At 38.0% G+C, this 22,984-nt stretch overlaps 2 protein-coding genes across 17 annotated transcripts in view; both read right to left on the bottom strand.

Annotated features, from left to right (window-relative positions):
* The window catches only part of LOC131552092 (collagen alpha-1(XIII) chain-like), a 59,892-nt gene extending 42,466 nt beyond the window's left edge, over nt 1–17,426 (bottom strand). For 8 of the 16 annotated variants that reach the window (XM_058795601.1, XM_058795598.1, XM_058795590.1 and 5 more), the window contains exons 1-10: nt 13,703–17,425; nt 10,697–10,732; nt 9,118–9,144; nt 6,992–7,042; nt 4,869–4,904; nt 4,342–4,368; nt 4,009–4,035; nt 2,582–2,608; nt 2,424–2,450; nt 2,293–2,319 (exon numbers count right to left, since the gene is read on the bottom strand). In XM_058795601.1, coding sequence (XP_058651584.1) covers nt 2,293–2,319; nt 2,424–2,450; nt 2,582–2,608; nt 4,009–4,035; nt 4,342–4,368; nt 4,869–4,904; nt 6,992–7,042; nt 9,118–9,144; nt 10,697–10,732; nt 13,703–13,822 — 405 coding nt within the window. In that variant the 5' untranslated portion in view covers nt 13,823–17,425. Of the gene's footprint in view, nt 1–1,190; nt 1,251–2,292; nt 2,320–2,423; nt 2,451–2,581; nt 2,609–4,008; nt 4,036–4,341; nt 4,369–4,868; nt 4,905–6,991; nt 7,043–9,117; nt 9,145–10,696; nt 10,733–13,702 lie in introns of all 16 variants that reach the window. The other 8 variants (XM_058795602.1, XM_058795605.1, XM_058795596.1 and 5 more) reach the window with 5 other exon arrangements.
* A 609-nt stretch (nt 17,427–18,035) lies between these two features.
* LOC131552094 (collagen alpha-1(XXIII) chain-like) overlaps nt 18,036–22,984 on the bottom strand; it is a 44,662-nt gene continuing 39,713 nt past the window's right edge. Inside the window, exon 3 of the mRNA XM_058795607.1 lies at nt 18,036–21,102. Coding sequence (XP_058651590.1) covers nt 21,068–21,102 — 35 coding nt within the window. The 3' untranslated portion in view covers nt 18,036–21,067. The remainder of the gene's footprint in view (nt 21,103–22,984) is intronic.

Raw genomic sequence — 22,984 nt, forward strand, 5'->3', positions numbered from 1 at the left:
CTACTGAAAAATGCTTTGGTTTTGCATTCTTTTTCATTTGAAATCTAATTCCATCAAATGTTGGTTTAAATTTTTCAAAACCCTAATACATTTTGTTTATTTCCAGGTTTAATGGGGTTTCAGATTTTTGGACCATATGACAAATACACTACCATTCAAAGGTTTGGGGTTGGTAAGATTTTAATAGTGACAGTAATACTGTGAAATATTATTACAATGTAAGATAACTGTTGTCTACTGTAATATATTTTAAAATGTAATTTATTCATGTGATGCAAAGCTGAATTTCCAGCATCATTATTCCAGTCTTCAGTGACACATGATTCTTCAGAAATCAGTCTAAAATGCTGATTTGCTGCTCAAGAAACATTTCTTATTATTATTACTAATGTTGAAAACAGTTGAGCTTTTTGTGGAAACAATTATGCACTTATTTTCAGGATTATTTGAAGAGTAGAACGTTCAAAAGAACACCATTTATTTAAAATACAAATCTTTATAACATAATAAATGTCTTTAGTGTCACTTTTGATCAATTTAATGCATCCTTGAAAAAAAAAATCTTACTGACCCCAAACTCTTGAAAAGTAGTGCACATATACAGTAATATTTAATTATTCAAATACAAGATATAAATATATTAACATTTATATATATTTTTAAAAACAATATTACGTTAAAAGTCCAAATAAAGAAAATCTATACTGGCTCGCTGAATTTTAGAGTAAGAGGAAAATACAAGCAAATCAAGAAGGCAAGTGCTTTTTCTCCCTGCAGAAGAATTTTCACCAATTTTATCAGAAAGTTACATTATGTTAAGGTACTCTATGCATAAGGAGGCCAATCAAAATATGAGAGACACATGGTATTGATGTATTTAAAAATTGGATGCATTTTTGATGCTGCATAAAGTTACAGTTGCATAGTGTACCTTGAAATGATATACCACAACCATAAAAGTTCCTTGAGAAGGCCAAAGAAAAAGCAGGAGAACAGCTGCGTGTTACGATGTGTCATTATAAATTCCCACATTTTTTTCAATCAGTTATATTAACAGGCACCTCTCTGCACCTCCAACAGTGCATGTGGATAAACTAGAGCACAGTTTTCAGCTATGTCTCTCTTTGCAGCAGGACTGTAACACACATATCACGGTATTAGGGATGAGGGACAGCGAACAGCCCACAAACCTTCAACATTAGAGCCTGACTGGAGCGCAAAGCTGCCAACGTTTTCACTGGGAGCCCCTGCTTAAAATGGCCCAACATACAAATACACAGACATGGATACGGATACATAAACACACACACACACACACACACACACACACACACACATACACACATACACACACACACACACTCAAGTGATAATTCTGATTTTTTCACCACTGCAGGGTATATCCTTTCAGTCTAGCGCAGTAACCTTTGGGTTTAACCCTAACTGCAAAGAACCTATAGTACACAACCAGCCAAAAAGACCACTCTTATGAGCAGCTTTCTAAATAGTCTACTGCCTCCCATGTGGCCTGGCCGACAAGCCTGACAAACAGCTCTGTTTTGATGTGATATAGCTGTATGATATACTTCATACACTTACTTACACAATAAAAACAGTGATTAAATACTTAGAAACAAGACTATCAGCTTGTGTCCTGCTGCTATTACTGTTCTTTCTTTTTCAAGCCAAACACAGATTCAGTAGAAACATCTACTGCCAAGGCTATTTTTCTGCTTTTACTGTTTATCGCGTGCTGTTTTTGAGATTACATAATTGATAAAATAGCTTCAAAAGGCCAAAATTACTTTTAAATAGGCCAGGGCTGTTACCAAAACCCCTATCCACCACATAAGAAACTTGGCCGCCTTAACAGAGAACCTTATCAAATCCAATTCAGCAGGCTGTTGGTAAAATTGCCTTGTTTACATGAAACTGTGATTTCCCCGAGAGAGAGCTGATCAACTTTGAGGCCCTGCCTTGGCATGTGCTCATGTGCTACCTATCTGAGACAACATTCAAGCTGTCAATCTATTGTTCCTGCCTTATTTACCCTTATTTTAATGCCTCTAATTTAACCGCAAACACATTGTAAATGTCTTTTTAAGGGTAAACATGACAAATCACTTTGACAAATAGAAGAATATCACGGAAACTGGAATGAAAACATATGCTTGGGATTTTCCAGCACTCAGCACCAGATAACCTATTTGATAGCTTATTTTAAAACATAAATGAACAATGTTTATGATATCACAATATCAACTCAATAACTTCAATAAAACATTCACTCACCCTGTGAGTGTAGTCGCCACATACACCCTAGAAAAAATCATAAAAATCCATCACACACAGTCCTCTAAGGCCATTTGGGAAATCATAAGAAAATTAGCTGCTATTTTAATGCATTTCATGCATGATTTTACCTTCTCTCCTTTTGGACCAGGTTCACCCTGAAAAATAAGATTTGAACAAAAACTTAAAGTCCATCCAAAATGGAATTCATGCACAACATTCCACTGCCATGTGAAAACTCCTGTGAAATGTTGACTATATAATAATACATATTAAAGCAAATGCTTACTGGTACTCCTTTAGGACCACGAGGACCCTGGGAAAATAATTAGAATAACAATATGGAAGTGTTACTGGATTGCCCATGATTAATTTTTCCTGTTTACAAAACTTCTCAGCCATAACAAGCACAACAATTCCTTATAATTAATTTCTTATGTCAGAAAAGGAAAAAACAAATAAAGAAAACTTTTATTTTAATTTTTTAAAGTGCTAAGGCTGAAGCAAAATTTTGCTTGAGGAAGCTTTAGTAGGTTACAAGTGTTGCTGTGTGCTTGTATAGAGGGCATCAGTGGCCACTTTTAATAAAACAATGTCCCACAATGCACCATGCTCTCTAAAAACATGTAACTCACAGCCTTATAGCTGACAGACAGATTGATGAAATGCCTTCAGAGGAGCCATAATGTTCATCCAGAAACACTAACAAATCAATTTCTGTAATACTACCATATATAAACACAAAAGCAAACGCGGAGCATAAAGAATTTGAGAAGAAACTTGTCAATAAAAGATGAAAAATCCAGCTTAGGTTGTATTTGGGTAAGCTATGTATTACTTTAAAAGCTCAATGTGGCATGTTCAAAAGCTCAGCAGGGGCTGTTCAGCTCTGATGCTGTCTTATAAAGGTGTCAATTCAAAAAGTGCTTCTCTTTTATAGTTTCTAAGCTTGCCGTTTCTCATGATGCTATAAAAGAAAGAACACAGAGGTTGTACTATATTTCACAAGGAATGGTTTAAAGCACACAGCCTGGAAGCATAACGTCTCTGCCCATTGTCTTTCATCACGTAAAAGAAAGCTGTGGACTACATTTTTCAAATTGCAGTTTAAGAGGACAGAGCCAACCCAGTGTCCTTGTTTTAATACCACAGATGGCCAAAGTCATACAAATATTGACATAAAGTCACTTTTGACAAACCCCACTGAATGAAACGGGTATGTGGCCTCTCTTCTCTCACTTTCTCACACATACACACACACAGACACACACACTAACGTTAAGTAAGTCATTCTTCCCATAAATCAAACTACAAGAGTGTTGTTCTTCTGAATTTATATGGCCATGCTTACAGCCTAGATAAACATCACTGTAAAAAGCCACCATCTTGAAAACAAATGGCTCAACTGGTGAGTTTTATAGACACTGACGAATTTCTCTTTATGATATGTTTTACTTTTTTACATATTTCTCTTTATGACTGATGGTTATTATTCCAACGGTATTTCATTAGCGAAAGCAAACATGACAGATCATTATGTGTGTCCTTTTAAACACACTTTAAAAGTATTTAGATTTGTATTTTAACACACCAATTAATTAAGCCAAGGTTATGTATTTTCTTAAGATCACATTCATTGGAAACTGTTTTAGCACTGCACCTCTAAAGCCAGTTAACAATGGCTAAAAATGTTAAAATGGTAATGAAATTGCTTACCATATCACCCTTTGGACCATTCTGTCCCTGTGAAGTAAAAAAAAAAAAAAAAAAAAAGTTTGGCAAAGGAAAACTATCCATTCTCTTTAATCTTTCTAGGTAGTACAAATCACTCCATTCTTTATATATTCTTTATATATTATGTCATTATGGCGACAACAGTGAATTTATTACAATAATTAGAATAATTATTATTACCATAATTATCCTCTTTATTGCCAAAATGACCAATTATCAATTACTGCCGAATAATTTGGTACAAGGGTTCGGAGGTTCCAAACCTGTGCGAGCAGCAATTACTCAAATATTTGTAAGGAATGAAGCAAAACTCACAGGTTTCCCGTCCAAGCCAATGGGGCCCTGGAAAAAAAAAAAGTGAGTGAACAGATTGGCGACACTGTGAAGACACAAAACAGCTCCAATTCTCCTGTCTAGACTGGCTAATATGACAATGTTTATGGAAAAAAATTATTTCCTTGAAGGTCAGGCCAAAACATCGAGAAGCATACTGACTCACTAGAAACACTGTATTTTAACACTGTGTACCAAATGTGTCCAGCAGATCAGTGATCATGCAGGGTAATAAACACCTTAAAGGACTTTATCCTGTAGAATGCCCATAGAAAGGGTCCTAGGACATTTTTAAACCTTACAGTGCCTATATAATCTCACATGATCCAACTTCTAGAATGACAGTTGCACAAGTCTACTGTACGTTTTTTCTCACTTCCTTGAGTCATTTCCAGACGCATCCATTAAATAAGGGGCCACAGAAGCAGTGGCTAATTGATGGCTTTTATAAACTCACACATAAACTCTACACAAGTTTGTCCAATTGGCTTCAGACAAAAGTCACTTACCGGAAAACCTGGAAATCCTCTAGTACCGGGTTGTCCCTGAGGGGAGACAGAAAGAAAAAAGAAGAGGAGTTATTTTCTATACGAAAAACATGAGGATTATGTGAGCTCGATGAAAGGAGGTCTGTGTTGAGAGACGCAGTATTGTTCCTCCAAACTCAGTTGTGTCGTAATTGAGGTTGAAGGACAGGAGCCTTCCTGCTCTGTAGGAAGCACTTTGTGTGGGATGAGGAGACAAAGACAAATAAAGCTCTAAAAACTGTGGGACACCGACTGAAATTCAACACGGGAAAGAACGAACTGAAAAACATTAAAGAGTTGTCCTTATTCAGTACGTGAGAGCCAACGAGACAATGCTAACAAATTAAATAAGTAAATGTCAGTAATGATTAGTGCTACATTCTCCTGTGAACAATACCAAGTTTGCTTTCCTGAAAAAAACTTTTGTAGCCCTTGGGAAAAGAGGAAGTCATTCAATATGCCTTTGCAAAAAAGGACTGTGTTGGAGCGACCTGAGAGAAAATTACAAGGAAGAGGTGAACTGAGCTAATGAAGGGGATTGTGTGTCTGGGTCTCAGGTAGTTATTGGGACATGGTTGATTTTCTCTGCCTTGGGAACCTAAAGGTCTGGAGTAATGGAAGTAGCAGCATGTGCCCCCTCAGAATCACCCGAAACAGAACTGACAACATTCATTTTGTTGGCATGAAAGTGTAATAAAAGTAACAGAAAACAAGCCTAGTCTACTGAAAAGAACTCCTCTAAAGCAAAAATCCACTATGGCCGCAATACACAACATTCTTCAGGAGTGATACAACATCAATTTCCTGACTGCAGTCTGATCTTGGAAATTAAACCCATATTAAAAATAACTTTTCAGTTGTTTTCAGGACAGACACAAATCTTGAACAAAACATGACAAATACAACAAAAGATACTTGACAACCTAAGACAGGGTTTTCAAACTGGAATGCTAATCGATCCAAAGAAGGAAAAAAAATGGATTTAGCAAAAAGTATTTTTTAGAACAGTCAAACTACATCACTTGTATTTTGTTGTACTTTCAGTTGTAAAATATGAAACCATGTCTCCTGCCTGATCAGCCAGGACAGTAACTGTAGATCTAATGACAACTCAATACATCATCTAATGATCCCTCTTGTCTATTCCCTAACTGCCGCACTTATGTGTGAGAAGGAAACTGGTCATTTCCGTTGGCCTCTCCACACTTCTGCCTCAAATCAACCTCTGTGACCCTTTTGGAGGTGAGGACAAAGCCTATGCTCTCAGCTCACCTGCCGAAGAGATTCCCTGCAATGAAACTTCTCCCTGTCACCAGTTCTCTATGCCTGATGTCCACTCCTGATGCCTTATTAGAGGTGATGGGTCAGAGGTATAGAGAAGTGTATAATCAGCAAGCATAAAAACAGATGTCTATACAGTCTGAAGGCCCTCCCATAAGAGTGTGTTGGGATAAATGGGGAAATCACAGGCTATGCACGGCATAATCAGAAAGGAAATTGCACTTCTGACGGCGTAACATTGCGTTTTTGTCTTACTGAGTGGAATGCGTGGAAAGGGAAAGAGTGCCAGTTTGGGGACAAGCCCCATTTCACCTGATGGCTGACCACTCATTAACAGATACAGCGCAATCTGGACGTCTAATGTCTGGATTATAATGACAAGGGCTGGGATGTTTTCATTCCTTCTAGCTAATGAAGATGAGATTCCAAATGGGCGTCATTACGTGGGAGTCGTAGCCCTGAAATACTCTGATGAAGTATAAGTGCTTCCATACAAGCTGCTGCGGGATTCCCGTCCTGTTCGTGCATATTAGAGATTGGGTCTTGATTAGCAGAGATTTGTTGGATTTGCTCCACATACAGTAGTGTGCTGGATGATGCTGATCCTGCTTATCTATCTTACACCACGCTCATTTTGGGGTGGTCTGTAAGTTAAGAGCGGCAAGAAAAACAATAGAAGAAACCTTTGCCAAGAACCCCTGGAATCATAAAAGTATTGATGCCAAAAGCTGCTAAAATCTGCACTATGACCTGTATCTACTCTGGAGATCTGACATTAGAAGGAGATGATGAAGAGTTTTAGCAGTGACAGAGCAAACACTTACAGGAGGTCCTCGTGGGCCAATGATAGACAGACCTGGCTCTCCTGGTGCTCCCTACGGACAGATAGAGAGGTAGAAAGACAGTGAGGAGAGAAACTGACAGGAAAGAGACAGAATGATATCCACTAAACTACACCTGATACACAAAGCCAAACGTATAAGTGAATATATTGTATCTGCAGAATAGAAAAACCTTTTCTGAAACACCCTGTAACATCTGTTTAACATAACTCTTTTGCTAAGCCGCCTCACGGAGAGCGCTTGCATGTGGCTCAGAGGTGAACAAGGTATTTTGGTCTGCAAGTAAAATGTCAGCAGACCCTGGTTCTCGTTTCAGGGTCGTAGTTTACGTCTTGACAGCGAGTTGAGAGGGTCAGGGAGCACTGCTGAGTAAACAGCAAACGGCCCGGCGGGCTGGTTATCTGGCGCAAACTAGGTGATTTGCATGGTGTCGGCCTGTCCGCAGCGCTGCACCAAACATCCAAGCGCAATCCCGAAACACTCTGTGGTCAGACAGGAAAGCTCTCGGGTTTCCAGCACTTTCCCTAATTAGCTCTCTCATGTGAAACCCTATCAGGAAGACACCTTTGATGACCCAGCCATCCATCAAATTGTGGACAATTTTTAATTTTTCTGGTTCGATGCCCACTTTATCACAGGATAGAGATGTATTTGTTTTAGCACTTTTTTGAATCGCCTACAAAGGTTACAGGGGCGTGAAAGGGGTGACGTACAAAACTGATTTTCAGGTTGCGGAGAAGGAAAGGACTCCTAAGCTTTGCCCCCAAGGTTTATGGTTACCCACAGAATCTTGCAGAGATCTGTGCAACAGGACAACCGAAGATCTAGAGATATCCCTTTGAACAGGCTTACATTACAAGCATTTGGCAGCATGGAATGGGTACAGAACAAAGAGTCCAAATACAATCAGCCAAAGCAGGAGCAAATTCTGCTGATATTTAAGGATTGGACTTACTAATGAATGATACGATCTTCACAGATTTCATTTAGTTCAGCAAGTAATCCTTTCTGTGTAAAGAATACACAGTCTCAAGTTCTGCAGTTCTTGCAAAGTTCAACCAATCAATCACCAATTCGCCTGATTTTCGGCTTGAGCCTTCCAGTGCAACCAATTATGATTCAACTGAATTTATTTGCTCGAGAACTGAAGCGCTAAGGCTGCCAGTTTCAGGGCTCGCATGCCCATTCATCTTGAGGGGGTTTGTTTTGATATCTAATGACATGAAGTTCTTCACCCAAAATTTGTTGGGTCAAGACTTGAAGCCCTTGCTGGAAGGTAAAACATGACCACACTTAAAAAGAGGGGATAAAAAGTAAACCCCTGAAACAACGAGGGAAGCCCACTGATTATTCTGGACGAAAATCTGGTGGGTCTTTCCAAGGTCGTATATCGTCTGCTTCTCTACTTGTCGGCTCGGTGGTCACATTGCTATTTATTTCCTTTCCAAGTTCTTTAGAGCCCCAGTGTTTTGCTGGCAAGTGAGGGTAACCATCCAGAAGTTTCACTACTTTTCTGTGATGGTGAAGGATGAGGAACATGTTTCTCCTCACATTGCTTGTTCGGCCTCAGACATTACATATCATTCCAGCTTGATGAAGGGAGGCCGCAGAACTGCTGGCTTGTACAAACACTGAGCGCAGCTGCCAAAAGGGGCTGGTTTAAGAACGGCTCAAACCACATTTGCCACAACAGGAACTGAAGCTCAATGCACTAAATCCAGTATAGAGTGCTCACTCATACCAAATACAGGATCGAGGACACATCCAGTGACTACACAACTTTTAGATAGTTTTGGACGCGTCTTGAAGTGGTAGGGTTTCGTAAGCTGCTCCATTCCAAACATCTCTTTGTCTAGAGTGGGGAGTCTTTAAACTTCAGAGCGCTCCAAGAATAAACACAGGTAATCCAAGCATTGTGGGAAACGTCTTCCGAGTGTGACCCCCAAGGCCTTTCAAAATAAAGCCCAAAGCCTTCCTGATATAAATCACGATACCTGCGCACTTTGTGCAATAGGTTCGGGTCGCACCCCCACCCGCATCAACACAGCCACCCACAGTGAGAGAGAGAGTCGCAATTCTGCACATGCAGGCCGACATCCTGCACTTACCTTCTCCCCCAGGTTTCCCTTTAAGCCCTGGTCAGTCACAGCAGACACAGTCACATGCACAGTGAGAAGGAGAGAGACAGAGAGAGGAACCTGGGTTAGCGAGGTTCTGAGAGGACACAGGCATGCAGCAGCCTGAGACGGAGCGATTGGAGGTCGGGAGAATGGGACACACTGATGTACTGGAGCATTTTGGGTTGTTGAGGGGTGGAGGCTACAGGGGAACGGAAGCATTGGAGTGTTACACTGCTGGCCTGTGGGGAGTAATGGATAGTAGATGAGGGGGCTGCTAACTTTTCTCACAGACAGACTGGTCAGTGGAGGAGGTTGGAGGGGGGAAGGATAAGCCATGAAGGGTGAAAAAAACGCTTCCTGTGAGAATCTAAAGGAGCACAATGTAGCTTTACACTGGGTGAAATATGGAATGCTTTGCTTGGGGCTCACAGTTTGAGCTGAACACTGCTGAAACCTGCTTTTAGGTAGGGATTGTTTTTCAAGAGAAAGCATTAGGGTGAGCTTAGAGTATGCAACCATACAAGGGTCAAGAGTCTGGAATGTCTCCCTTGAGGAAAATGCAGTTTTATCGGTTTCTTGCTAAAAATGTTTAATGAGGAGTAGCTGCTACGCTCCAGGGGGACATCTATATGACTATGTGGATTTTGGTCATTCCCGATTTCTTTCGTGACATATCATGCATTGCGCTAATCTGAAAAATGGCCAGTTCCAAATCCACAAATCTTACGAATGAGGAGGTAAAACGGAGCTCACAACTGTCTGTGGTTTTCCAATCTGTTTCTCTCATTTTGAATATGTACGTATTGTCTCTCTGTGGATATATATCCAAAGCGTTTCTTCCAAGATCTCCTCGAGGTTTGGCTGCACATTTTGACTTCTCAGCATGTAGAGTGTAACTGATAAGCAAAAGGGCTTCTTTGAGGTCTATTTTCTATTTAAAGTTCAATAAGTAAAGCATTTTCACATGACTGAGCAGCCAATACAAATTGAGTAATAAGGAGAGAGGGTTTCTCATCAAATGCAGCCAGAAAGAACTCTGGTCTTCAGCTCTTGTTAAAATGTGACAGGGGGGCCGTGAAATATTTCAGACTTCACAGTCAGACATTTTGTTAACTATCAATGGCGGTGATGAAATGGGAACCATTTTCTGGCTTAATAAATAAGCTATAGTTTTTGGTTTATATCATATAGTTGTGCTGAAAAGCTGAAACGCTACATTAAACTTTTGGAAGAAACTCATATGAAAGCTTGTGAAAGCTTACATTCACAGTGCAAACTAAAACAGGTCAAAGTAAATTAGGAAGTGATACTAACCACGGATACTGAACATTGTATATATAACATACTCTGGTAATTAAAGCAAACATTACTCTTCAGTTCAGTCTGACCTTTTATTATCAATGTTACCTTTGGCATAAATACAAAGGTGTCATAGAGTTACAGCTAGAAATGTTCAGTTATAAATGTTGTCAATGGCATGACACTAAGCATTGATGACCAATTAAGACTACAGCCATATACTACAGACTAGCTGGTTGGGCTTAGTGCATATCATCAAAACACTCACCATTCTTCCAGGAATGCCCATTGATCCTTTGTCTCCCTAGTGGTCAATGCAAAGTCAAGAAGGAAAATCAGGAACAATAAATCTGAATTTCTACAGTCTCTACTAGTGACATTCAGCCACATATTCACATGGTATGGCTATGAATAGTTAGTGAAGTTAAGCTGGCCAATGTGATTCTAACTAAATGTCTATATTACTAAGCATTCACCTACTGTACTGTTAAATTGAAGGGTTATGATGCAGAAATGCCAAATACTGGCTTGAAGTCAGCTACTCAAGAATTTGAAGATGAATGTGCAGTGATCAGACAGCAAGTATCACCAGTGGTTACATGATACCAATGAAAGCATGGGGTTAATGCAGCATATTTTGTATTAGGCCCATTTCATAATCAAGCATAAAATGATGTTTGCTAGCTGACCATATGACAGATGATGAAGTGACTGAAAGAGACAGCAGTGTGGAAGCATGATGGTTTGTTTCCTATTGGAAGAGTTTAAAGGAATAGTTCACAAAAAAAATGAAAATCCTGTCATCATTTATTCACCCGTATGTCACTTTAAATATATGATTCCCTTTCTCCCTCTGAAAACAAAAGGGGGAAAAAAAATCTGTGTATTCTTTTCCATGCTGCTTTCCATGCAGTTATAATGGACAGAAGCTGAAACCTTCAAACTTGAAAAAAGCACCAGACACGTATAATGAACATTGGGATTAACAATGGAATGTTCTCCTTTTAAGTTCCATGGAAAGGTTTAGAAAGCCTTAAAGTCTTAAAAACAGCAGAATTTTCATATTCGGGTGAACTATCCCTTTAAAAACTATGAATCCCATTCTATCATAATCATAGCTATCCTATCCCTCCTTAAAAATTAGACCAATTTTTTTTAATTAAGGCGGAAATCCGAACATATGGAAATCCTGAGATCTTAATATAATGATTGGTCTTAAGGATTCACCATTTATACTCCTGGACCTATGAATTTCCAAACATTTTGCGCTATTTAACACGGCTATAAACTCCTGCGACGTTGAAGTGACTTATTATGCAAGGCCGTCCATTCCTACAGCTGTTTTTATTTGCATTCCTAACGTTGCAGGTCAGTGTATTAGAAGGTCTGGGAGCGTTGACAGCTTGCTGACGACTCACTCGAGTAACACGTAATGGAAAAGGGGGCGTGCTAAGGGGCGGGTTGGCTAAGCCCCCATAACTCATCAGAAGTCAACAAAACATTTGCTAAAACAATGAATGTGCTTATGAACTGTAGCTTTTCTGGTGTGTAGTTGTTTTACTAAGCTCTAAAGCTATTAAGATAAAGGTTCCCATATTAGAAGTGTTCATTTAGTTTGACCTTCAGAGTTAATTCACTGCCTGCTGCTGAATGTCCCAAGAGGAAAGTGACTTGACTGAATTCTCTTGGCTCTGTCCAAGGTGCTGATTTGAGATAACTTAATACTGCTTTATGGCATTAATTTGCAACAACATATGGCTTTTACTGTACACTGTTTAAGAATTATGTTTATATTTAATTATTATATGCATTATTTTATATAGAAAATAAATAGTTTTAAATAATTTATTTAATATCATTGTTATCCTCAAATTAAGTACAATACACAGTATAAGCCACACACTATAAAAGTCATACAGTATTGCCAGTATTCAAAGGAGTCATTGAGAAAGAGAATCTTTCTATTATAGAAACTATGTAAAATCATCTAGAGCTTTAGATTAGAAATAGCTTGATGAAGTACACTAAAAACTCCAGACTTCTCCAAATGAGCCCTAAAGTACTTAACTACAAATCAGAAGTGTTAAATAGTCATGCATACATGTGAATGAGCAGTAAAGCTTAAATACACAAACCACAAGTATCCCTTAATAGTTCAACGGAGCGTGAACGCCAATATCAATATTTTTTGAAGAACTAATCTAATGGACACATTTCATGTAACACGCTTGCCACCCTTCCCTATCCTAAGAAAATATAAAATTTCATTTCATTTCCTGACAATGCAATCAATCAAAAGCTTTGGCAGGGATCACATCCACACTTTGACCAGACCTGTCAACAATTTAAACAAAAAGTACGCAAAAATTATTTTATGGCAAAGTTTCACAAGAATAGCTGTCATGAGTTATGGGGGTTTGTAGGGTATAATTGGCAGGTAGGACTAGGGTTCACATTAGATGGGATTCTTCTAGCATGCCATGATGAAAGACAGATGTGTTTGAGTTTTGGTCAGTAATATTAGAATTATAGGAGAAATTTGGAAGAGTGGATCCAGACAGAGACCAAAGGGCCTGAGAGAATACAATCAAGTATAAAATACAATGTGATAACTTGAAGGAAATAGAGACTCGTCCACTGAGCCTAGCTAAAAGACTCATTGCATTAAGCCTAGCTTAGCTTATCTGGTTTAGGTGGATGTTCAGTGAGGTCTAAAAGTCTGAGACCACTTTGGATTCCTTCCTCATTTAATGCTTTTTCCATTACAAATCATATTACAAGCATAACTATGGACTGAAACCTGACGATCATGTTCTTTATATCTAAAGAGCATCTTGAGTTTCAATGGATGCAAGATCATTTGAGATTACATGAACAATGTCATACAAAAAACATCATAGACACTTCTCCATTTTACTTCATAACTTTTCTTGTTTTTGTTTTTTTGTTTTTAATCCCTAAGTTAAATTTTCAATGTAGTCATATAATGTACGTTTTGACTTCACTGGTCATATTAAAATAAATTTTGAAGAAAATAAGCTACATATACTATTGTACATTCATTGGTTGTATATCCTCAGTCCTTTGGTTAAGAGGAGGTCTCAGTGTGTCCAAATAAAGAAGCTGTATATATGACATACTGCAAAATGCATGATTAAGTATATGTGTATTGTTTGGATACAGCTTCTTAAAGACACTACTAAAGAAATGCAAAGTTGTAAGAAAACCAAACAGACAGATGGACAGACAATAGGACACGTTATGAGACAGTTACCGGAAAGCCTGCTCGTCCAGGTGAACCCTGAAAAAGGGGTGAGAGAAATGTGGGTACAGAATAAAGAAAGGACCAGTCAACAATACTGATTAAGAAGAACACAACACCCTGCCAAGCCATAATGAAATTCAGTCTGCTTTTACAATTTCAATATTGAATAGTGCAAACAATTTTACTGAGGAACTTTGAGATCCAGCATTAAATTTCATTGTGGCAAGGCTCAAAGGTAGCAGCAGGAAAACACTCCAAAGATGCATTCCATAAACGCAAACACCATCAAATGCGTTCACAACAGAATTTTCTTTGGACCCCAGAAAATCTTTTTTAATATAATGACTTTTTTTTTTTTTTTTTATGGCTTTAAATTTTTCATTTTAATGTATATTTTCCAAGTAAAAATAAAATATAAACACCCTGAAAACAAGACACATTTACTCCAGAAGAAATATAGGTAATAAAACAGTTTTTTCAGAAAGTCTCAAATTAAGTTAACTTTATAACCCTAATTTTTTCTTGTTTTAAGTATAAATTTAGTGTGGTTTATGCTTAAAAGAATAACAAAAAACTTAATTATATGAATATTTTACAATAGTCTGATCACCTTACACATTTTTTCTCAATAAAAACTATCTTTATTAAGGGTGTTTATATACAAGTTTTTTTTTGTTTTTTTTTTCAATTCAGTTTAAGTCTTTACTAATCATGACTTATATTTCAGTAAGATCATTTCAGTGCATTTAATACTAAGCGTTTAGTGCCAGCACAAACACTAAATAGTACCACATGTCTGATTAAAAAAGATGTTCATTAAGAGGCCCACGCATGCATGAAACATATGGTTTCACAGATGAAGGTGCTGGCTGAAAATCCTTATCTCATGCTTGACTTCAGAGTCGATTGTGGAGATCGCTCTGGTTTAAATCAAATCAAATAACAAGTTCACTTCCTTCACAGAGCACCATTCCGCTGTGAAAAAAAAAAAAACTGTGTACATTTTTCATTGCAGAGGATTAGTGGTAAAAACCTGACAGCTGCTTGATCATTCAAAGAAATGTCTTTCTGTTAAGGCCGCCGTGACACTCTTCATTATCTGATGATGCATTTATAGTTCATTTCATGAGCCTGTGGAAGTGCATACTAGTGTTTGTGTGTGTTGGCTTTCCTCTTGGACTACAGTGCGGAGAGGGAAGCAATCTATCAAGCCTTAGACCAGGGAAGGAAACTATTGCAGACGGACAAAAACATCCATGGCACTATCTTCTGTCTGTACGCTTTGATATAACCATACATCATTCAGACCAAAAAATCCAAAAAAAAAAATCTAAATCAATCCCATGAAACAATGTTTTTTTTCATCAAAGCAGGAAGAATTTTAAAAAGAAATCAATCAATCAAATGTATATATATATATATTTATTTTATTTAATTATTACGTATATTAAATACTTCCCAACATGTGTGTGCTGTGTAAAGTTTGAACTGTACTTGTGAGGTCCAAAATGTCATTAATATAGTGAAACCTGTTGAACACTGATTTTTACACAGATTTGCTTAAGGTTTATGTTTAGGTGTAGATAATATCGTTGGGCTATAACAGGGATCCTCAAATCTGGCCCACGAGTTCCACTTTCCTGTAGAGTTCAGCTCTAACCCTAATCAAACACACCTGAGCATGCTAATCAGTGTCTTCAAGATCATTAGAAAATCACAGGTAGGTGAGTTTGATCAGGGTTGGAGCTAAACTCTGCAGCAGATTGTCCCTCCAGGGAAAGATTTGAGGAACCCTGGGCTATAATATCATTACCCTGAGTTATTTGGAGCATGTTTTTTTTTTTTTAAGAAATTAATACTTTTATTCAGCAAGGATGCATTAAACTGATCAAAAGTGACATTACAGATATTTATAATGTTATGACAGATTTGTATTTTAAATAAATGCTACTTATTAAGCAGCACAACTGTTGCATATTAAGCTGATTTCTGAAGGATCATGTGACACTGAAGACTGGAGTAACGATGCTGAAAATTCAACTATGCATCACAAGAATTGTCACAGGAGTTATTTTAAATTGCAATAATATTTCACTATGTTTTAACACATTTTTGATCAAATAAATGCAGCCTTGGAGAGCAGAAGATACTTTTTTTTCAAAAACATTTAAAAATCATACTCACTCCCAACTTTTGAACAGTAGTGTAAAACATAAAACAGCATTATAGTTAAAAGTAAATAACCAGTAAACAATTTAATGCATTCATAATTTATTGCAATCTTTACTGCAAGAGTCCAAAAAAAAAACAAGATTTTGCATTTCTGGGCAATCACAAAATGCCTGCTCCCTTTTACCCTTTATCTAATTGTGTGTGTCACTGAATGCAGACTGTTGAAGTGTGTGAGAAACAATGAAAGACCATTAATAGGATCTTTAGGTTCAGAAGGCACACATGTGGCAGAGCAGTGGTGTAACATATATGAGAGCTGGACCCAGCTGGACCGGGTGTTTATAAGCGGTGGTGTGTAGAGAGAGGAACAGAGCTCTGCTGGATGTTGCTGAGATCAGGAGTGTGTGTAGTGGTCTGCGTGTGTATGAGTAAGCTGGTTTACATGTGCCGTGTGTATATGAACATGTTGAAGTATGTGAAGCAGGTCTAAGGTGCAGGCCCAGGTGCTGAGTGGGAACAGGCCAGTGAGGCCTGCTGGGCACTGCTCAGGCCGGCCCAAAGGAGCATCTGGCGAGGTCAGAGGTCACCCACCGGAAGAACACTTCATTTGTGATCCACGGTAGCAGGGTACATGTGGCTCTCATTTAGCCCACAGCACTGCTGGGTAAATGAAGGGGCTCCCCAGAGGGAAACGGGGGGCGAATGCTTCCCTAGAGTCCAACATTGCACGGATAAGATATATTCAGCGGACACAGGCACTTACAGATCCATGCAGTAAAAATACTGAAAAATGCTGAATTCAGCAAGTATATCACTTGGGAAAACCTATTTAATTATGCTGTTCTTTATGCTAAACAAAACAGCATAAAGTATTATGATATTTTACCTCACAATACTATGTTGTTATTACAATGCCAAGACTTTTTATTTTTAGTTGTGACTTAATATTTTTGGAGAATTTGCTAACCCGGCATCTAAATATGCCTACTTCCTAGTATGTGACAAGAGTAGTATGCATAGTATTCTTATAAAATAGGCAAAAAGTAACCGGATGACTTACTACTTCTGAAATGTGCATCCAAAGGATGCTTTACTATCCCATGAGGCCAAGGGACAGGGCTTGTGAACAGCTGTGAAGTGACACAACAAGACACTGGTTGGTCACATGACCATGTAGTACGTCCAGATTTCATTCGCACTACGCACATTCATACTATATAGAATGTCGTAAAGTAATTACTTATTCAGAAGAAGGACCAAAAAGTATGCAATTTTGGACACAGTGTAAAGTTGTGTAAATTTACCGTATATCTGCGAATTTTCAAAGACTAAATCCAATCACTTCAAGTTGGTCACGCAGATCTGCTTGGTTTGAAAATGACTTCTTCGTGAGCTGTGCTTTGTACATTATTATACTGTTGACAACAGACAGTGGACTTTTTTTGCGAAAATTTGCTAATTTGACTGCACCTTAAAGGGATACTCCACCCCAAAATGAAAATGTTGTCATTAATCACTTACCCCTATGCCGTTCCAAACCCATAAAAGCTTTGTTCGTCTTCGGAACACAATTTAAGATATTTTGGATGAAAAGCGGGAGGTTTGTGACTGTCTCATTGACTGCCAAGTAAATTCCACTCTCAAGGCACAGAAAAGCATAAAAAAACATCGCCAAAATAGTCCATCTGCCATCAGTGGTTCAATCTGAATTTTATGAAGCGACGAGAATACTTTTTGTACGCAAAGAAAATAAAAATAACGACATTTATTTAACAATTCGTCTCCTCTCTGTCTCTGTGTCAGTGTAGCGCCATTTTGGAGAGCATCCGATGGACGCAAAGTGCGTACGCTATTCTCTGTCATAAGTAATACATGGATACGCTGTTTTCAAATCCAAGCGCAAATAAACGTACAATACGTACAATAAGCATCTATCGGATGCTCTCCAAAATGGCGCTACGCTGACACAGAGAGACAGAGAGAAGACGAATTGTTGAATAAATGTTGTTATTTTTATTGAACCACTGATGGCAGATGGACTATTTTGGCGATGTTTTTTATACTGTGCCTTGACAGTGTAATTTAGCAGTCAATGGGACAGTCACAAACCTCCCAGTTTTCATCCAAAATATCTTAAATTGTGTTACGAAGACGAACGAAGCTTGTACGGGTTTTCATTTTGGGGTGGAGTATCCCTTTAAAATATATTGTGGAGGTCATGCATAATTAATTATTTCTCTTTATCTAAACACAACCTCAGACTGAGCTATAAATATAAATTCACAAAGCCTGTTCCAGATAAATACCGGTAAAGAAATAAATAAGAAAGAAAAGTGTAAAAGATTCACAATTTACACTAAACATAAATTATATATTACTCTATCAACAAGTCCCTGCTGATTCCCTCCCCTAATTTTCCAGTGTTTTAATCCTTATGTCCATGAGACTTGAGACTGACCAGTGCAATGTTCCTCAGGAGTTTTCAACACACTAACTGAGGTGCTTTCTGTCAATGTAAAATGTTTCCTGTCACTACTAATTGTTTAAGGCTGGGTTAGGCCAGCCGTGCCTCAAAAGCAGGCAAAAGGCTATGCTCCTGTGAGGTGACCTGTGAAGAACCACAGACTATTATGCATTTAAACTTCTCAAAGTATTCACTTTCAACACACAGGAAGAGGCCAATTTGGTGAAGTTTTACAGTTGCCATCACATCAGTACGAGTGTTGTCTTAGTGTTCTTGTTGGATAATCTACAGTATACACTCTTCTAAGAATTGCCATAGGTCAGTGTGATGGGACGGCCCTCTTGGACCATTGATCAGGCTTGTCAAACTCCTTCTACTGAAAACAAACACTGTAGTTAAAAACTTATTGACACTGATTGCCAATAGATCACCAAACCTGTTTAAAGAAGACTGACTTGATTAAAAGAATTCACGAACTATCTCTAAACATTCTTAGCTGACAACAGTAGAAATATCAACTTAATGTTTAAGTTGGTTAACAGACTATGCGCATTGTTTGACAGTTCCCTCACCTGTCTTTCAGTTCTCCTCAATTTTCCTTCAATTTATGGGTTATATGAGCAGGTGTTGGAATGTTCGTATACATTTGTGAGTTTTTGGGCTGTGGAACCTGCTCACCCACGGGGATATTTTATTGCTCATAAGTTTTGCTTTCATAGCTCAGAGACAGTTCACTCCAAAAACAGAATAAAAGGGAGTTAAAGGGAGAGTGAACAGACTCATCCAAGCTCCAACAATCACATAAAAACAACTTAAAAAGTCAAATGAGTGGTCCATTCATGAAGACATGACATGCCAGATTTGAGGTTAAAGCATAATAAACATCAATGATTACTGAATATGTTATAACAATCAGTAAATGACAGAGATTTACTTATTTGGGTGAACTATCCCTTTAATGGAGTTCATTTAGTATTTATCTCAAGATGTTTTTCCTAAACTTTTCTAGAAATAAAGACTGTTGTCATACAGTAAAAGTACAGTACTATTAAATTATTGTGACTAGCAAAGCTCAGATAATTTCAACCTAAGATCACTGAAAAAAAAAAAACGTGCCTGTGGTGACATTTACGTAAAATTGTTATGTAGCTTCTTGCACACTTGACAACTAAACAGGTGAATTTTATTATGTTGGTTGTACATAATTGTGACAGTTCAGAAATTAAATGAATGGCGCTAAGAGGTTAATGCTCCAGTGCTTTTGAAAACAATATATCCCCTACATTAAACCCTTCCCTAAACTTAACTATTATGTGAGATAAAAATGTATTAGCTGAAGCAACCATGCCATTTCAGCTTAATTATTCAAGTCTTTGATCTGTTTTATTATTACATGTTTCACAGACTCATATCCAAGTACTCCGTACGTTGTACCAGGTGCGCTACCAAGCAACTTTACCACATCAGAAAAGCCATACATATGGAGCTGGTTATGTGATGCAACCATAAAATTGTAATAGTTTATAAATCATTAACTATGGTAGCTTTTTTGAAGTCATAACATAGAACTGTGCAAGGAACCACACAAAAATATGCCTTTAATAATCAAAAATCTGCCCCTGTAATTATAATTTCAGTGAAAAAGAAGTTAAAGTTGTTGATGTTTTACTGCCTCTAGTGTTAATTTCAGCTGGAAACTATATTTATAGGTATGTTTTGCAAAAATGTAGGTTTAGGCACATTTTTACAATGAACCTGTCATAGATTTATGGACAGTCTGATGAGAAATGACTTTGATGCCTTCTAAAACGTTAGTGGAGAAACGTGGGATTACTGGGATCACTTTCACAGTAGGTTTCAGCAGAAGATTCTATTTTCTCTTTATTTAATCTCACTGCTTTCTAGGAAAAAGGTTAAGATATCTCATTTGAGATGTGTCTTTTCTGTGGCCACTGTTTATCTCTGGCTGCTGGTATTTCATTAATAACTTAAGCCCGACCTTCTCCCTCTAACTGCAGGGACGCAGCTGTCCAACTGCACCTAATTTTATACTGCTCGACTCTCTTTTCTCCTCTAATATATATTTCTCTTGACCTTCTTTCTCATTATAACCTCATTCTGTAACATTAGCCCTCAAAAGATATATAAAGTTGAACAGACTGTATCTGCCATTGCTGTCGTCTTCTATATCCGTGGCCAAATTCCCAGAAGTATACATCGCTATGTCCAAGATAATGGAATGCGATTTAAGGTGAAGTGTGTCATTTTTGTGCCACCAAACAAAATTGGAAAAATAATGATCCAAATCTCCAGAACACGCCCCCCCTGTATGTCATTGGTTGCCCAAATGGATAGCCCCGCCCTTAATTCACATTATTGGTTGAGTCAGTGTTGCCATGTTGGACTGCTCAGAATGCTTAAAACAATCAATGTTTTGATAGACCACAGAATCTCTTCGCATTAAACTGGATTTTATAAAGTATCTCAACATCAGAAATGTGCACACTTCACCTTTAGTACAAAACACAAGCTCTTCTTCTGACAGATGACAATGTGGGTGTTTGTATGTGTGGCGGAAGGGAACTAAATTAACAGTTTCCATTGTGTGAATGAAGTTGTGTAATCAGCACTCCATCAGTAGTGACAATAAGGAAACACATGAAAGATAAATTCACACTCTCAAAACACACAAATACACAGAAAGCCACAGAGTTTGGAGTCACATTACCACAATCCAGTCAACAAAGGGACCAACATCTACTTACAGGAGGACCTGCAATAAAAACAGAGAGAAAGACAGATTAGTCATTTCGAAAAAATCATCTTGTTTGGACCATGTGTAAATTACATCAAACATTTGACCCTGACGGATTTCATTTCCCCAAGAACAGAAAAAAAAAAAAAAACACGTCACGCAAGTCTGAATTTGCGTAGTCCAACCAGAATCCGAAGTGAATTTCCTAGCTGTCCAGCCCAGACTGAACTGATGAACGCTGCCTCCGATTTCTCTTACCGTAACACAACCTCGGAGGGAGATTAGAGTTCACACGCAGGTAGTTTAATGAAGTGCGTCACAGAATAGGTTCGGCACGTAAATACAGTGTTAAAAATATGTTTATAATTTAGTTGATGACAGGATTGAAAAGCTTTTTGTGGGAAAGTGTTGCTTGTCTCTGGTCCACGGATGAGCAGTCAGCCCACCAAGCAACAGACCACTGAGAACTGAGTGGGAGGCCACATCACTGGAAGACTGCCTGCACAGATAAATCACAGCCCTTCTGAGCACGCGAACCCCACCCAGACATCACAAACTGTCCATCTCCTTCATAGCTAATGCTAAATCATACACTAGCAGCGTAATAAACAGTGGAAACAGATTTCACTAACATCGTTAGTCAAGAAAGGTTAAAAGTTTTTCACAGTGATTCTGGTGGAAAATGCAGGATAAATTAAAACCCTGAGGAAAATATGTTAAATGGAATTAAGATTTCTACACTCTTATTGGTTGCTGAAAGCATAATGAAAATATGCTTTAATATTTCATAAATGAACATGCAAGGGTGCAGATTGCATGTGGACCTGGTCAGGTTAGTCGCATTGAAAGGTTTCGTCCTTTAATATTATAATGTGGGCCTGGAAGGGTGTCTGGAAGAGTAATTTAAATGAACAATGCAACTTGATTTAAAATTTGTTAAGTAGCCATTTTAAGTATTACAAAAAGCAAAGAATTTCAAATTATAAGCACATGCATTAGTAGGATGCACAGCCTCTTTTTCATCCTTTACACAAGACACAGCAATCAAGCAGAACTGAGATCATAGCTTCAACAACTCAAGCTCTATCAAGGAAGAATAAACTCAAAATTGCTGATGACAAATTTTTTCAGCTTATGTCACTTAAAATCACCCAGAGCTTCTCTTCTATAGCTTATTATATTTGGACAACTGCAAGAACAAAACCAGTCCGTCGAAGCAATTTGTTACAGAACAACTGAACAATCTGACCAGAATCATAAGGTTTCTTTCCAGTTCTTTCATCCAGAAACCATTTTTTTGTCCTCTAAAGAGTATGAAAAGGCAACACCTATCTGATTCATTGCCAGAAACTTAGGGGAGTAACAGTATGAACCTTTGACTTAAAAAAATAACTATGCAATACATGGAAGAGAGAACAAAAGTCCCAATAAAACCATTGTTTACTGCAGGAGAAATGTTTCGAGCAAACATGAGCTCGAATTCTTCAACAAGCAGAAGATCTACATTTCGACTGAGCTCTACAGTCAAACTGATACATTAAATATGGCAGCCTTAAGTAATGGCGCAGTCACACCGGTGACAAAGCTTTCCTATGGGTCCATCATTATTCTTTCCTTTCCTGTTTTGAGAAGCTTGTATTTTCTTAGAAATCAGAACCAGCATTTATCAAAGCTGCTGCTGAGACAGAAAGCCCTATTTTAGGCCTAAAAGCTAAAAAATGTCAAAGAACGAGTGAACAACACACACAAAATATGTGTGGTCATGCAAGAATTGCTCTCTGAACATTCCAGATCAATCATTGTCATCATAAACGTTCTCATTTTACCCATGTGATCCATAACTCTTTACATGAAACCACTTCATACGCACAAAATATAGAGGAATCTATAGGTTGTATAG

The sequence above is a fragment of the Onychostoma macrolepis genome, chromosome 13, assembly GCF_012432095.1.
Source record: "Onychostoma macrolepis isolate SWU-2019 chromosome 13, ASM1243209v1, whole genome shotgun sequence".
NCBI lineage: Eukaryota > Metazoa > Chordata > Actinopteri > Cypriniformes > Cyprinidae > Onychostoma > Onychostoma macrolepis.